This window comes from Xenopus laevis, chromosome 9_10L (genome assembly GCF_017654675.1).
Source record: "Xenopus laevis strain J_2021 chromosome 9_10L, Xenopus_laevis_v10.1, whole genome shotgun sequence".
Taxonomy (NCBI): Eukaryota; Metazoa; Chordata; class Amphibia; order Anura; family Pipidae; genus Xenopus; species Xenopus laevis.
In genome coordinates, this window is record NC_054387.1 from 94,287,744 (window position 1) to 94,306,155 (window position 18,412).

General features: G+C 36.4%; 1 protein-coding gene across 1 annotated transcript in view; it reads left to right on the forward strand.

The window, feature by feature from the left end:
* The window catches only part of gls.L (glutaminase L homeolog), a 70,937-nt gene extending 58,690 nt beyond the window's left edge, over window positions 1-12,247 (forward strand). Inside the window, exons 16-18 of the mRNA XM_018236235.2 lie at window positions 2,393-2,469; window positions 5,101-5,164; window positions 7,685-12,247. Coding sequence (XP_018091724.1) covers window positions 2,393-2,469; window positions 5,101-5,164; window positions 7,685-7,838 — 295 coding nt within the window. The 3' untranslated portion in view covers window positions 7,839-12,247. The remainder of the gene's footprint in view (window positions 1-2,392; window positions 2,470-5,100; window positions 5,165-7,684) is intronic.
* The last annotated feature ends 6,165 nt before the right edge of the window (window positions 12,248-18,412 follow it).

The window sequence follows — 18,412 nt, forward strand, 5'->3', positions numbered from 1 at the left end:
TAGTTCTCCCTTTGACATAGCATTGACAGAGAAACAAGGGAAAACTGTCCATGGTAGAACAAATTACCTTTTAGAACAAATTAAACAGTATTGCACATGGCAAACACCTTTTGGAGACGAGATGAGATTATCTCCTTGACAGCCATATACTGTATAAAAAAACAACCATTCCCACAAATTCACCCATCACATATATGGATCACTAAGGGCAGTACACTAGTCGATCTGGTCTGGGAAAGTAGTGTTTGAAAATTCCATCACTCATATTGCACACATATAGCATACCTTATGGAGAATGGTAAATATATAGACTGTTGTTTTGCCCATGACCCTTTCATTTCCAAAAAGGAACATATTAACAGCACATCATAAAATAGAAACTATATTGCCCAGTAAATCGAAGAGTCGAGTATCTTAAATTTATGCAGGGTAAATTGATCACAGGTGCACCAACACATAAGGCCAAATTTACCAAAGGGTGAAGTGGCTAACGCTAGCGTAAATTCGCTAGCGAAGTGGACCTACTCTAGCGATACTTCGCACCCTTACGCCAGACGAAGTTGCGCTCTGGCGAAGGGACCTAACTACGCTATTTCACTAGGTTGCTGTTTTTCGTGAACGTTACCTCTTGCGCCAGACTTTACTTTGCCAGCTCAGACCAGGTGAAGTGCAATAGAGTAGATAGGGATGGTCCAAAAAAATTAGAAATTTTTTCTAAGTCCCAAAAAAACACGGGCGTCTTTTACTTTTTATAGGATGATAGGCTGAAAAAGCCCTCCTTCTCCCCTACATTTGATAACATATGACACCTAAACTATACTGTGGACACATGTGTAGGGCATTAGAACACATTTATTAAGGTTCCCTGGCCTTGTGTAGTGTAATGTGTTTGCTGCTGCATATACGGCCATTGTACTTTAACTGCACGCTATATGCAAATTTGCCATCGCTAGCTTAACTTCGAACCGCTGATCGTAACATCGCTAGCGCAACTTCGCAAACTATCGGTAACTTGTGATCTTCGAGAATTTGCGCAGCCCTGGCGAATCTATGCCTGGCGAAGTGCGGCGAAGCCAATGCTGGCGCAACTTCGAAGGTAAGTAAATTTGCCCCATAGATCTAAAAGTTCTATGAATAAAACCGAGCGGAACAACCCCCAAACTGACCTTCTTTACCTTTATTGAAAATGCATCTGTGGGATAATGCTAGTAAGTCAGGGCACATGTCACCCCATGGCCTTTCCCGCGACCTATCTATAGAACGTATTATTAAAGTTAACATTTCATTGGTCAAAATAAAATTGTGTGTTCCAAATACTTTCTTTCAATACGCTCATCATTTTTTCCAAATATACTCTATATTGAGTCCTGACGATATGGCAGGACTGAAGGTGTCAGAGGTATTGAATGTCATGTTCTCTACATTTATCTTTTAATTGCACATATAAGGGAAATTCCCCCAAGTTTGATGTGGTACCAATAAAAGAAATCCTGTAAGCTTGGAGGTGTAAGATTACCTATTTATCCACAGTGGGAGAAAGTAGGATTTAATTACAAGAGGGACTCCAAGGGCTGCAATGATGATGGTTGGGCAAGCTCTGTAATCAGATACTTTCCAATATGGTAAGTTTTTGGTTGCTTCTTTGGAGTTATGGAGCAGGCTAAAAGGACAAGCTCAGAATCCCCCTCCTCCTCCTCGTGTATATAATAGAGTTGCCTAGCTAGAAAATACATGTGTACCAGTCCACCCTTATTAACCGGACCTGTAATGGTTTTCCATGATACTTTTAAGGACCTGTTAGACCATAGAAAGTAACTAAGAACAGAGGTGATTTTTTGAAAGACTTTTTAGGGATCCAGAAGGGTGAGTTATGGAGCTGAACAAAATTTTTTTAGAAGAAATATAATTTTCTATAAGTGAATCCTACCCCTGAGTGTTCTGTAAATGTGTAAATATAGACTACTTATGCATTTAATTTTGTAAGTGAATGGGTTTTCCCATTCATAAAAGCTAGCCTAACACTACTTTATGAATGGTCAGACCCGGTCGGATGGATTCATATTTTTTTGCATTTACACTAATGTAGCATGTTTCTTATACTCGCCCTTACTCTTGATCCCATTATCAGTTTCTAGTGATAACCACAAGGGGGTCTTAGGTATTTTGAGAGACAATTGGCAAAACAGAGACCCTGTGGTGCTAGCAGTTATTTACACAGATTTGAAAGCATGTAAGTCTCAAGTGGAGGGCAGCCAAAGGGTAAAATATAACAAAAATGGTCACAGAAATTCTTAACATTCCATATAAAATAGTTGTTCTTATCTGCTGTGACAGATTTGCATAGACTGATCTATTTTAATGCATTAATTCTCTCCTAATCCTGTGCATTCAGGTTTGCTCTCTCTGGAATGGACATGGAACAACGTGATTATGATTCTCGTACAGCCTTGCACGTAGCATCTGCTGAAGGTATTTTAGTTTAAAAAAGAAAAAAAAGTTTCACAAGAAAACACTTTGCATGCAGAGCAGAAGGAATTCTGTAAAAAAGCTCTTACTGAAGCTCATCAGCTCAGTGCAGCATTTATAGCCAGCCATACCCATATGACTTATATGCAAACTAATTTGTCAGCTAAAAATTAGCTGAAAAGCAGCTGGTCCTCTAGACCTATTTGTTTAAGTTTTAGTGCACTCTATTTATAGAATTCCATGCTATATGTATATGCAGGAATAAGACATTTCAAGTATTCTGTGCATTGTAACTGGTCACCCATTGATGCAAAATTGTCTGCACTCATTCTAACATTTTACAGTTCATTTGCTTCTATAAGCAATATAAGCCATTTATTACATACAAAAATGAGAAAAGGTTTGCCGCTGTTCAAATCCAGCATGTGTATTAATCCTTGGCAAGGATCCTGCCAAAATGTACTTTTACATAGAAAAGAAATAGTACAAGAGGCCACCTATTCAGAACTTTAACTTGAAGGATTGCAAATGTTTCTTCACAGCGAGGACAGTGAATGCCTTGTTGACATTGTGTGATGTCAGATTTTATTAAAGGATAACTATACCCCCAAAATTAATACAAAAGCAACAGATTATATCAATTTAAGTGGCATATTAAATAATCTTACTAAACTGGTATATATATTTAAAGGGATACTGTCATGGGAAAAAAAATGAAAATGAATCAATTAATAGTGCTGCTCCAGCAGAATTCTGCACTGAAATCCATTTCTCAAAAGAGCAAACAGATTTTTTTATATTCAATTTTGAAATCTGACATAGGGCTAGACATATTGTCAATTTCCCAGCTGCCCCAAGTCATGTGACTTGTGCTCTGATAACTTCAATCACTCTTTACTGCTGTACTGCAAGTTGGAGTGATATCACCCCCCTCCCTTTTCCCCCCCAGCAGCCAAACAAAAGAACAATGGGAAGGTAACCAGATAGCAGCTCCCTAACACAAGATAACAGCTGCCTGGTAGATCTAAGAACAACAGTCAATAGTAAAAACCCATGTCCCACTGAGACGCATTCAGTTACATTGAGAAGGAAAAACAGCAGCCTGCCAGAAAGCATTTCTCTCCTAAAGTGCAGGCACAAGTCACATATCCAGGGGCAGCTGGGAAATTGACAAAATGTCTAGCCCCATGTCAGATTTCAAAATTGAATATAAAAAGATCTGTTTGCTCTTTTGAGAAATGGATTTCAGTGCAGAAGTCTGCTGGAGTAGCACTATTAACTGATGCATTTTGAAAAAAACATGTTTTCTGATGACAGGATCGCTTTAAGTAAAAATTGCCCTTTTACATTTTTTTTTACACTCTTGTCTTGAAACACCATTTTGTGATGGCCTGTGTACTGCCTCAGAGATGACCTGACCAGAAATACAGTGATTTCCTAATTTGTAAGTTAATAGCATGGAGATCAGACGATGGCTGATCTCAACGTCATAACCTTGTCACCCATCCCGCCTCTGACTTCATGCACCCCTCACTACCCGGAGTTCCCCACCAGAAAAGGTGGCAACCCTAGTCCAAATAATGTAGTTGTAACTAGGGATGCGCTGAATCCAGGATTCAGTTCAGTATTTAGCCTGGATTTGGTTTGGTATTCAGCCTTTTTCAGCAGGATTCAGATTCAACCAAATCCCTGAGCCTGGCTGAACCAAATCGGAATCCTTAAAATCATGTGAATTTTCTTCACAAAACAAGTAGGTGAAAAATGTTTTAGCTGTGCGTGCAGCATGCTACTCTCTTTTTCCATCATCCACCCTCGTTTGCATATGTAAATTAGGGTTTGGATTCAGTTTGGTATTCGGCCACATCTTTCATGAAGGATTCGGGGTTCGGCCGAATACAAAATAGTGGACTTGGTGCATCCCTAGTTGTGGCCACTTTTGGCGAAAGCCTTTTGCCTGAGAGCTTTGGTAGAAACCATGGAATTACTGCCAGAATGAAGGTGGTAGGTACTCCAAAGTTCTCCTGCGTTAATAGGTGTACCCATGGGTAATTTAGAAAATGAGACAGGATAGGTGCACCGGCAAGGAGCACAACTATAGGGACGTGCAATGAGTGTCATTGGACCTAAATACCTTAATGAATGTTGTCAATACTCACATCATATGTGTGTCCATTTTGCATGACTGCAACTACGGTTGTAGTGGTGAATAAGCCCTTGTATGTATTTGGTTTTAACATGTTTAACTATAGGATGGGGTTTTTATAGATCAGTTGTCTTTTCGTGTATTTATAACCCCTATAAACTATCCATGTTGTCACATTTGCATGCTTTTTAAAAATAACTCTAAAATAAACTGATCTGCTGCAGTTTCTATCCCACATCTCCTTATTTCACTGCTAAGATTACAGAAATGTGTAATACCATTCAGAATCTAACATTTCCTTTAGAGCTGAAAAAAATGCTACTGCTCTGATATCACTCTCAGGAATACATTTTCTGAAAATAGGACAGATACGTTTTTTTTACGTTTTAAATTGAAGGGAATTCTTTTTCAACCTCATCTATTATTTTACTGTATAGCCAAATGTAATAATATCTAAGGATCACATTTTTTTATTTTTTTGCTCTTTACAGGACACGTTGAAGTTGTTCGTTTTCTGCTTGAAGCATGCAAAGTAAATCCATTTCCAAAGGACAGGTGAGTATTTATAATTTTCTATAGTAATGTTTTTCCCAGATAGAACTGAAAAAGAACTGTAATTATCAAAGCGTTAATACAACAATTTCTGTTTCAATAGATTATAATAGGATTACATGAGTCCCGGTTAATTAGTTGGTCATTCTCATAACCCCTTCCCCTCTAAAATTAGAAGGCGTATCGTGTAAATTATTCCAAGCCACTGGTGCCCTCAGACCATCCAATCCATGAAACAGAATCACTTCCCGATGTTTTGTTCATTAGGCGCTCTACCCTATACCTATGAAGATGGGCATGAGTAGGGTAGGCTGCATTTTATTTCTTCAATTACATATTCCCATTCCCATTTGAACAAGCTGTTGTGTAGCAATGGTGGAAATTGAAAAAAGGCTATATGGTACTGGTTAAATAGTGGATAACAGATAACACCATTATGTTCTACAGAGCTTATCTGCTATATGTTGTGTAACTTGAGCTTTTTCTCCTTTAAATGGCTGCCCCCGTTGCTACACATCAGCTTATTTATATAAACAATTGTAGTGTTTCTGAACAAACACGCCAGTTTTACCAGTGCAGGGTAACACTGCATTATATTTTTATTACTTTAAAACACTTAAGGGCACATTTACAAAGCTCGGGTGAAGGATTCGAATTAAAAAAACTTTGAATTTCGAAGTGTTTTTTGGGCTACTTCGACCATCGAATGGGCTACTTCGACTACGAATCGAACGATTCGAACTAAATCGTTCGACTATTCGACCATTCGATAATCGAAGTACTGTCTCTTTAAGAAAAACTTCGACCCCCTACTTCGGCAGCTAAAAGCTACCGAAGTCAATGTTAGCCTATGGGGAAGGTCCCCATAGGCTTGCCTGAGATTTTTTTGATCGAAGGATATTCCTTCAATCGTTGTATTAAAATCCTTCAAATCGTTCGATCGCAGGATTTGAGCTAAATCGTTCGACTTCGATATTCGAAGTCGAACGATTTTAGTTCCTAGTCGAATATCGAGGGTTAATTAACCCTCGATATTCGACCCTTCATACATCTGCCCCTTAAACATTTTTGGTGGTACTATTCCTTTAACAAAATTCCATTTACTTTAACCAGTAGGGGGTGACTAAGTTAAACTTACAGGGTGGGAGTCATGCATCCAATGCTGTTCCTTATAATAGTGTTTTATAAATAACTATAAATTAACAAGTTATGCAATCGAAGTATGCTGATTACAGTGCGAGAAATCATTCCTTATGAATAGGGAAAATAATTTTAGACGGGAAAATCTGGCAAACTATGGGAATATTTTAAATGTTACTAAATATTTCAAATGTTACTAAATATGGTGCTTTGTTTGAGAATATCGGTGGATATTTATGTCCAGATTAATTTTTGCAATCCCAAAAGCTTTTATACAAAACAGCACATACAGTATCTTGAAACAGCCCTATGACATATGGCACTTGCTGGGGGACCTTATTAGTATTATTAAAAGTAGAAATGAGCTTATAAATTGAAACCTTATTAACATTTACCAGTTGATCATTTATGAAATACCCCAGATGCAAACTAGCACCTATCCCAGGCAGCCTTCATCTGGGTGAAAATAGCTAATCAGTGTCTGGCTGCTTTGGGTTATTGCACATATGCAAATTTTGGAAAGATAAAAGTGGAGAAAAAGAGGATGGGGCAAAGGAATATGGCAGGAGACAAAACAATGACCCAAGCATATGCAGGCAAGGTTGGAATCATTTATTTATATAGACTTAAAAAGAGGACAGGAGGAAGACAGTGGAGAAATATGAATATGTGTTTAAAAAATGGGAAGGTACAAGAGGAAGAAAGGATACCATAGTTTAAATGCATAAAAGTAAATAAATGGGAGATTATAAAAGGTTAAAAATATTTGGTCAACAGAAGCGGATAAGAGTAAAAAAAGGAGAGGCTGAAAAGTGGGTGGGGAAAAGAGAATCCAGACAAAGAAGATGGAAACAGTAAAAGATAAAAAAAAGTGTAGGTGGGGGAGAGCAGTTACTTGTATAAAAAATATATAAAAAATATAGGAAGCAGGTAAGGGGTAAAGTGAAGGTAGATCTGACATGAAAGGGAAGGAATAAAACTAATCAAGGGGAGACAAGGACTAAAGATTAATATTTAGAGAAGAAGAAGAGAAATATACAAGGGCACAGAAATAAAACGTGAGAAGGAAGTTGTGGTAAAGGAAAAAAGAAAAGGCAGAGAACATGAAAGAACAGAATAACATGTATGATGAGAAGTAAATATGTAGAAAATATAAATATATATGCTTTACCACCCTATAAAGTTTGAAGAGGCTGTTTAATGCTTTCCAGAAAGCTGCTATTTGTAGGCAAGTGTCTGTTGCTATCATCATAGTGTTGCTGCACTGGTAATGTGATTCTGATGTCACTGCAGCTAATGACAAAATAATTGTCATACTCCAGAACAGTATAAAAGCAATCGGAGATATTGATATGCACCAAATCAGCATATGTTTCCTTTCAGATGGAATAACACTCCAATGGATGAAGCAATGCATTTTGGACATCACGATGTTGTAAAAATTCTCCAAGAATACCAAAATAACTATAAACCTTCGGATGAACCAAACAATGGAAATGATCAGACCGTTCAAACTAATCTGGATGGAATGTTATAACCATGAATTACGAAACTTTACTTATTTGCACTTGTTAGGGTTGTTGGAACCTATGAAGAGTGTGTATTTTTATCTTATAGTAGTGTATTTTAAATGAGGTACATGTGTTTCTGTGTTACTTTTTTTTTGTTAGAAGCTCAATGTGAAATATGAAGAAAAGCAACAAAGGGAAAGTCTAACTGCTAACTATATATATATATATATATATATATATATATATATATATATATATATATATATATATATATATATATATATATATATATATATATATATATATATATATATATATAGGCAGGTCTTTTTGAGTTTTATGCTGCACAAGTTTGCTCTAATTCTTAGTTGAATTAGAGAAATCATTATGCAAATATGATTGTTGAATGTGATTTTAGGTATTAATCTTGTTGTGTTGTTAGTGAGTTGATGGAAGAACCTTTTGTATTGTGTGTTTCGTACAAATTTGTACTAAAGCCAGTGTGTGTGTGTAATTAAATGTTGCTTTGTCTCAGGTGATACTCAATCAGACTCTACTTGCTGCAGAACTTTGTCTCCCAAAGAAAATCTTCTGCGAAAATAACCGAAATTTGCTGACATTGTACAAACACTAAAAGCATTTTCCCTAAATTAAGAGATATGATATTGATGTACACAATCACAGAGTACAATATCAGACAAATTGTATTGTACTTTTATTATACTTTGGGTTTATTTATTTTACTGAACATTTAAGTATATTTTTATTAAGTTAAGGTATTATACAAAGAGTTTAAGTACCACAGCAATATTTAAATGAATACTATAACGTGACCTTTTTTTCTATTGTCTTAATATTATTATTTGAAGTAGAAGCCCTGGTTATTATTGCAGCAGGTTTGTAGTCATACATAGTCGGCCATATTTGATCTGTTATCTAAAGGAGGCGCAACTGCTTTAGATAAGACATATCCACAGCTATCCCCAGAAGCCTTAGGCTGGCCATACATAATCAGATTCGGTTGGCAGTTTGGCTCATTTTGACCATACTGACATAGTATATGGGGATATATGGCAGTGTGGGCATAGATTTTGATACTGCAATTCAGCAAAGGTTCACAGATGATCTGTTCTCTTTTGAAAATGCATAGTTCATTGACAAGTAAAGGAAGGAAGCTCTTTTTCACTTTAAGTTCTAACTGTATGTGCCGTCATCCTAAATGAAAAAAAAAATTACGGAAGAACTTGAATGGCCAATTGTTTGATACCATAGAAAACTGGCTAGTGTATACCCAAGTAAATCAGATAAAAAACTATTTATTTAGAAAAAGCAAACCATGCTGGTGTTGAATTTTCAAAAGCGCAGACTGTACATTTTCATTGTTATGTTACTTGCCCTTTAACATCAATATTTAAAATTCCAGTCTGATTTATTTTTTTCCAAGTAATACCATACTCTCTGTTTTAGATATTTTCATAACCCATTAGTTAGACACTCCCAACAGCTATTGATTTTAGGATTTGCTGACGGGAACTCAAGAGGCTCTCTAACAATTGCTTACCAATGCCCTGTTAGAATATGGTTAAAATGGGTGTCTTTGGGAGGCACAAGTGTATATAGTATATTTAAAGCACATTATATAGAGAAACACACTTCATACATTCATTCATCTCAAATTATATACTTATTTTATAGCACTAAAGAACACCAAGACTCATATTTTAGTTTGGGTGTTCCCTGTGCTTAGGGATTGGCAGCCGGGAAAAATATCTACAGTGTATGGGAAAGCTAAATGTAAGTAGAAATAGGTCAATTGATTAACATTAGCTTAAATAATAATAATAATTAGCTTAACAGTTTTAAAAACCCATCCTGAGTTTTTGCTTACTATTTCAAGCATATATTTTTATTCAGCTGCATGTGTTCTCTCTGTAGTAAGTCACCCAGTCAATGATCTTTTCAGCAGATTTTAAACAAGAATTTTGGGTAAATTATTTATTGTTTTGTTTACTTTTTTAAATAGACTTTTAAAAACATGTTGGTCATAAATTATAATTAAGCAATGATTATTAATGACAGCAAGGAAATTATGTAAACTATTTCTAATTTGTTAAAGGGGTTGTTCACCACTGAATTAAATGTTAGCATGATGTAGATATTAATATTGTAAGACAAGTTGCACTTGGTCTTAATTTTTCATTTTTTTTTGTTTTTCAGTTATTTAAGTTTTTGTTCGGCAGCTGTCCATTTTGATATATCAGCAGCTGTCTGGTCACTATGGTCTTATTTACCCCAGCAGGCAGTGATTTGAATGATGGACTGGAATATGAATTGGCAAAGGGCTGAATAGGAAGATAAGTAATAAAAAGTGCAATAACAATAAAAACGGTACCTTCTGAGAGCAATTGTTTTTTGGATCAGTGATCCCACCTGAATATTGTGGTCTGCACTGGGTTTTGTATGATAATCTGAACAATTCAGGGTATTCAGGCCACAACTTGAAAAAAATCAAGCATTCTGGCGCGAAATCACAAAATCAAACAAACATTTTAATTGTAGGACTTTTTGGGGAGACTTTTCCCACACCGACCTTATCGAGCTGATTATTTGATATATGAGTTATATACGTTGGTGGGAGTTAGGTTGACTTTGTTTTAATAAAATAATGAGATATATTCGAGTTTTAGTAACCCCCATAGAGTCCTTTTGAACCAAATAATTCTAGTTTATTATTTTTTTCTCTCTAAAAATAAAACAGTTCCCTATTTTCATTGTATCTAAGCTGCATTAATCAATTAGTCAATATAGGTGGCAAAACAACACAATAACAATTTCTTAAGCAAGAAAAACACCATCTTCACTCTGTAGAATACAAAGGGGCAAATTTACTAAAGGGTGAAGTGGCTAACACTGGCGAAAATTCGACAGCAGGATGACATTTCGGCACTTTGCCGATTTACTAACGGGCACTGGTGTAATTACGATAGCGAAGGAGATAGACTCTACCGCAACTTCGCACTCTAACGACAGGCGTATTTTCGCTCTGGCGAAAGAGCGTTACTATGCAAATTCACTAAGTTTTTGTTTTTACTGAGCGTTACCTCTATCGTTACCTCCAGGCTAAGTGCAATAGAGTAGATAGGACTTGGTCCAAAAAAAGTTGAAAATTGTTTGCGGCAAAAGGGTTTCCTTCTTCTTTAAGGTTCCCTGGGCTTGTGTAGTGTATTGTATTTGCTGCAACATATACATCCATTGAAATTTAACTTCCCGACATATGCAAATTATCTAACGCTAGCGTAACTTTGTTATGCCTTACGTAGTAACGCTACCGCAACTTCGCAAGCGTTCGGCGCCAGTGGCAAAACTTTGTAATTTAGTGAATTAGCATTGTCTGTGGTGAAGGCGTCACTGGCGAATTTTTGCCAGTGAATTTCCCCCAAAGGGTTTACATTCCTGTGTAAGAATTAAACCCATTGTATTCTACAGAGTTGATTTTTATGTTTCTAGACTTAATGGCTTCCCCATGGCTACACAGCAGCTTATTTATATAAACTGTGTTAGTGTTTCTGAATCAAACACAACAGTTTTACCAGTGTAGGGCAACAGTATTTATAATATTTTAATTACTTTAAAATACTTCCACATTTTGATCCACTTTTGATGTTACTGTCCTTTAAGTTCTAAACTTGTACATTGTTTTAGAATATGACTCTACATCATACTAAAAATGAAATTTAAGATAAGTTGCCACTTCAAGACACTTCTGCTTTTCTATAGGGTTATATAATGCTACAGGCACCAGTGGTAACAAATGCACTGCCTATATTTATTAGAATAAATGTACTGCCTAATATTTCATTAATATAATATATTAAAAAGTTTATTTTGCAGCTTCCTTAGCCATAAAAATGCAATAGCAGCCAGCAGAAATTCTATGCTTTCCATTGGAGTTATAACCTTGGCTTCCTCCAATGTCAAAGCTGCCTTTAAGTGTCTAATCTACTTTATAAGTGAATCTGATGTCGCAATGAAAAGAAAATATATGAAACAGAAAATAACTTATTGAATTATATTTGATTAGAAATGTTATTAGTAAGGAGTATAGAGAAGTATTTATGTTCCACTTGTATTATGAAATCGTTTTGGTATTAATGTGTTGTAACGTGTTCTATTTTCTACATCACAGAATTATATGATCTCCAGTCACAGCACTGAGTAAATGCAATTTCTCTTCCTGGTGTCTGCTTAGACAATACTGAATGTATTTGTTTAAAATATTGAACACAATTTATTATTTTTTTCCTTTATTTATATAGCGTCAACATATTCTGCAGCGCTTACAAATGAAACCAAATTGAAAAAAAAATATTTATTGAAATTCATTAGAACCTGGTGTTGCTTTGTAATGTGTAATAAAGATGTAAAGAAAATGTTACGACCTGTTTATTTTATGGCACCACATTTTACATATTTAAAGACAATGAGGCTGAAATTGTTTGCGAAGAAAAATTATCGCTGGTTTTAACACATACAGAAAGGGTCGGACTGGGCTTGTAGGACACCTGGGAAAAACCTGGTGGGCTTCTTGGTCCCACCTACCCAGGCCTGTGCCCACCACTAAGAACTGCAGGCACCAGTGTTCCTCCCATTGTAATCCAAGTATAAAAGAAGGAAAAGGAACTCCAGCAGTGTTACTGCAAACGGGCTTTTATTCCGGGTAGTGGTAAACACAACATGTTTCGGGTTCAATAATACCCTTTATCATTCACTTGATAAAGGGTATCGAACCCGAAACATGTTGTGTTTACCACTACCCGGAATAAAAGCCCGTTTGCAGTAACACTGCTGGAGTTCCATATCCTTCTTTTATACTTGGATCGTTTGTAGCAGTTGCAGCACAGAGCAACCATTAAGGAATCTGACACAAATTGTTTGGAAAATTGTACTGACCACCATCCCCCTCTCTTATTTGGATTCCTCCCATTGTGATCAAGTCTACAAGATGGAAGTAAGGTACGCGGTACACACATTAATAAAGACCGTGAAAGCGGGACCTCACGATCCTTCTGACTTTTTCAGTTTTAAGCAGGAGGTGTCCGAAATGTTAACACAGGGATAACTGGCTCGTGGCGGCCAAGCGTTCATAGCGACGTCGCTTTTTGATCCTTCGATGTTGGCTCTTAATATCATTGTGATGCATAATTCACAATGTGTGGTGAGGGGGTCGTGTTTGGAGCCGCTGATGCTTGTGACTGGGGTGGGGGGCCCCAAGGAGGCAGCGCTAGTGGGCCCTGGACACCCCAGTTCCACACTGCAAATGGCAAAAAATATGTTTATGAAAATTTGAGCAGGGCAAGCAAATATTTGTTGTACCTACAATACAGACATTCCATTGTTCAGCGGCAGGAAGTTTAACTCTTTGATTGTCAAATACATAGAATCTTTATGCTGGCAACATAGTGCTTCAACTGCTAGCTTTATAAGTGCCACTTAAAGTGGTGGTTTAACTTTCAATTAAAGCCAACATAAAGGTAATGAAAATGGAAGATTTAAGATTCGCCATTTCTCTTTTGAGAGGGACACAGCGAATAGTGCTGAAAGGTTGGGGTTTTTTTTTTTGTAGAATTATTTTATTTTTCTCAACATAGTCCAGGAATTTCGCAATGGCAACTGACTTAAAAGTCTATTCATCATGTTGTCTAAAAAAAAAAGTGCACTTATCAAGCTGTGTATTTATTTGCAACAAAAGCAGCGACTTGAAAATGCTATGGGAAAATATGGCATTCATCCTTTGTACTTTTTCCAGGTTTTTTTCCCCACCAGAAATTACTCGCTGCTTTATTAGGAGTGAAATAACAGTGTCAAATCCAGCATTCAGGTGACATAAAATAAAACAAATCTTGATAGACCATTTATTTTACACAGCTTTTTCACTGTTTTCTGGTGTTATATACCGTAGTTAAGGTATGGGACCTGTTATTCAGAATGCTCAGTACCTGGGAGTTTTCTAGATAAGGTTTTTTTCCATAATTTAGATCTCCATTTATAATATCTACTAAAAATCAAGTTATATTGAATACTGTCAATAGCAAACATACAAGATAAACTTAAATAAAATCAAAAAAGGGAAACAGAAATGGATAACTCTGTCATGACTTTAGTATGTTGCTTTTAAATTAGTCGATGGTAATTAAACCTCAAAAGATAATTTCAATTGACATATCAATGACTCGCCACTTCTAATCTGTTTTTTGGGGGGTGGTGACAGTTTTTTTTTGTGGCAGCAAAGAAATAGTCATATTGTGTATTATTTTTGAATTTTCATATGTTTTCCCATTAGAGAGAATGAATGACACTCCTGCAATGGGGTATTCAGATGAAGCCTACGACCAGTAAGATTTCTATTACCTTGACGTTTTTTCAATATTTTTTTTTAGCATTTTTTTTAATGTATTTTAATTGATTTTTGTCTGTATCTATTTGTCCCTTTTGATATACACTTAGCCTTACTGCAACCCTGTTACCACAACTTGGATTTATAGGCCAGACTGCACTGCTGTAAGAGCAAGTTCTTCTCCCATTAGTATTTGTCAGCTGCAGCTCATGTGGGAAATGGGCAGAAAAGATTTTTGCAGATAGGAAGGTAAATTAATTAAAAGCTTAAGGGTAAGACTTCATGGTGCGCGAGGAGCCAACATGTCGCAATGCGATAAAACGCATGCGTTGTGTCGGATGTTTTAAAGAAAAAGGAAGTGAAGCAGAAATTGCAGGTAAGAACTACATATATCCAACTGTCCGATAAAAACAAAATGATTTCTGTAGCCTGTGATTTCAGTTTTTTCTGTTTTAGGCCCTGAATATTGAATGTGCCAGCAGCTTAGACAAGTAAGGATAATGGTAAGGCTAATAATGCTGGTGTAGTGCTTCTCTGCACTGTTGTTAATATGCATTATTATTACTTTACGTGCATTTGCACCTTGCTAGGCACTTTGTTATGCTGTACTAATAATGGTACTATAATGGTGATTTTGAGAGATCCTTCCTCTATCATAACAGATATGGATACATTTGTGTTACCTTTCTTATTGCACACATTTAAGAACATTTGGATACATACCATATGTTGGGAAATTGTTATGCATACTACTTTTGTGTTTTATGAATTTCACCTTTAGACTAATTCACTTGAAACACAATGGGTGGATTGAGGGGTCACTATGTTCTGTGTTGTGTTTGAAAGGGCTGAGACATGTTGTCTGGTAGCCTAGAATAACGTTTAATCACAGCGGTCACGCTGCATAAGTGGTTCTCTCCTCATTCCACAGTATTTGTGCTTACACTTCAGTATGTTTGTGAAAGGATGCACAGAGTTCTTTGGCAGTGATCCTGAATACCCACTATTTTACTATGAAGCACCCCTTAATGTAAAATAATTGGAATAGTACTGCGCACATTTTGTTACCATAATTAGAATATTGAAAAGTCTGATTAGCTATGTTTCTGTATACCTGTATATTGGACATGGTATAATAGAACTAAATCCATATTTCTTCAGGTGCAGCAGGCAGCTTGCAGGTCTGGACCTCTGGTTCTGGAAAATAACACTTACTAGATTTCAGAAAGGGTCATTGTGGGGAGTGGACAGCAAAGATGGCAGCAAAACCCTGTGTTTGCATGGGGGCATCGTGCAACAGGGGGGTGGGAGCAGACCTTGGGATCTACTGCATCGTAATCCCCCCCCCCCAGCCCTTCTCTTTAAAATATCGCCACGGTGAGAGCTGTGAGGTGCGGCAGTATTCTAATATGAATGGATGCCCGGGTGTCAGATGGAAGGACCTACTTGTAATTAAAGCCTTAGAGAGATTATTATATGATCCCCATATATATATATATTTATATATATTCCAGTAAATGGACCCGCACTCATTCATTCTGGTGAAATAAATGTGCTTTATTCACAAATTCATCTCCAACGTTTCGGTCCTCTCTGGGACCTTTTTCATCCTTGAAAAAGGTCCCAGAGAGGACCGAAACGTTGATGAATTTGTGAATAAAGCACATTTATTTCACCAGAATGAATGAGTGCGGGTCCATTTACTGGAATATAACAAAGTCTTGACCAACGCACCATCGACAGAATTGAATCCGGGAGGAGTGCGTTCACTGTACCGACAATATCTATCTATCTATCTATCTATCTAGTTATCACAACACCCCTTAAGCACCTCTTCTCCAGTGTGAACATCCCCAATTTGGCCAGTCTTTCCTCATAGCTAAGATTTTCCATACCTTTCACCAGCTTAGTTGCCCTTCTCTGGACCCTCTCTAATTCAATAATGTCCTGTATGAGCACTGGAGACCAAAACGGTACGACATATTCTATTATGTGTCCAATATTCTTAATATTCTGAATGACAGCCTCCTCCCTCTCAGTTCAAATAACTTATTCTCTTGGACTAGTGCCTGCACAAACCTATATTCTGTTTTTATATGGCCACTGAACTCCTTGGTAACTTATATCATTATATTTTACAAGAGGGAGTACTTTATACCCTATATATCACCAGCTGATGCTGCGGACAACTGGGAGTAGGGAGACCATACAGGTATGAATTATTAACTCACAAACCTGTATCTAATAACAAAAATAATAAGAGTGACATTTGTTAGTAAATTTTCTCGAGCAAGTACTCAGATTGAAAAGGTTATTAAAAAATTTTGGCCTATTCTACAACAGGACAAATGATTAAAACGGCATTGCAATGAAACCCCTTTGTTTTGTTATACGAGAGGGCAAACACTACGTGATAAACTGTGTCCAGCAGAACCCCGTAAATCAAACAAGTCACAGTCTCTTTTCCAAGGACCCCCAAAAAAGGGAACTTTCCCTTGCCTTAGTTGCATATGCTGTTCATCCATTATTAAGGGGGAAAATGTACATCATCCCATTAGTGGTAAGGGATTAAAACTTCACACCTATGCCACTTGTGAAAGTTCAAACGTGGTATATCTATTGAAATGCCCGTGTGGACTTGTATACATAGGACAAACATTTTGCCCGGTTAAAGAGAGGATCAAAGAACATAGATCCAATATACGTAATTTCAAAGCAGGGACTCAAACAGATACCTCCATCTCAAGACACTTCTCTATTTCCAAACATAATCTATCGCATCTTAAATGGCAGGTGTTGGACGTGATCTGTAAACCAAAGAGAGGGGGCAATATACTTAAATTATTACTTCAAGAAGAAGCGAATTGGATTAAAAAGTGATTCTGTTACTTCACTGTACGTGAAAAGTATGTATCACTAATATCTGCTTTTTTCAATAAAGACAAAATTTGAGTGAAAAAAAGTTAAAGTATTAGTAGAGTATTAGTAGTTTCCTTTGAAATGACAAAATGTATTTTCTGTAATATACATAGTAATCATTTTGATACAATTGTTGACCTCCTTTCCAGATAAAATGGATACTGTTTGACTAATATTAAGAATGTGAAATTTTCTACTTAAGGGTAAGAATGATTCTATTTATCTTTAGACAGTGAGATATCGTTTGATGTCCTATGACTAAACTTAGCTGGCTCATGGTAGGCTCTATATGAGCAGTACCTAGGTAATTGATTTTAAGCTTTTTAATAAAAAGATTTTTAATATGTTATTCTTACAGATTCAGTTTCCACATTATGGATTTGGGATTGCACAGTTAATCGTCGTGCTGTCATAAACATGGAAATTGTCTACATATTATGGGACTTTGTTTGTATATGCAATATTTTGTAATCTTTTTGGAATGTGGTCAGGCTGAATAATTACCTAACAGCAATTACCTGCATCCGATCACCGCTAATGAAGGGTGGGGTTTAAATGATTTAAGGTTGTATGGGGTTCCTTTTGTATTACACTTGACAAAGAGCACAGCTCGAAACATGTTGTGTTAAAAAATTTTTTTTTGCAGCAACCCACTGCGTTCGACTGAATTCATCACTCCTTTTCCTATGTGTTATTGGCTTCATTGGACGGAAGCACAGTGATTGAACAGTCTAATTGAATCCAACCTATTTGCCATACAGGTATGATGTGGCTTCCCCGGTTAAAGTTGGTGGTTAGTGATACAAAGCTAGACTGATAATCTCTTTAAGCTGTTGCAAATAACCTTTTTTTTGTAACTGCAGTCTATCTTGCTTTAGATTTACCATTACTAGTTTCTAAGAGTGATGCTCTTTTGGGTTTTAAATGTACACTGTAAAACTGAATTAATCTCCAGCACTAGTATGGGTGAACATTTCAGGGAACAGCGCTCATACCATGGTCTCCTTTGAGATTATGTTGGAGAAATAACTGTATAAAGGAGTAACTAAGCACATTATTAAAATTCAGTTTTCCTCAACTCGAGAACTATTATTTTTAAATAAAATATTACTAGAGGGAGGTAAATTAGTTGATGGGAACATGGAAAATCAGAAATTTTCAGCTGTGTTTTCTATTTACACAACTGAGGAACTAGTTCATAAAAGTACCGTAATTAATAAACCCAATTATAATAATTTAACTATTGATGCCTGGCTTGGTATTATACAAAAAAGGCATCCCAACTAT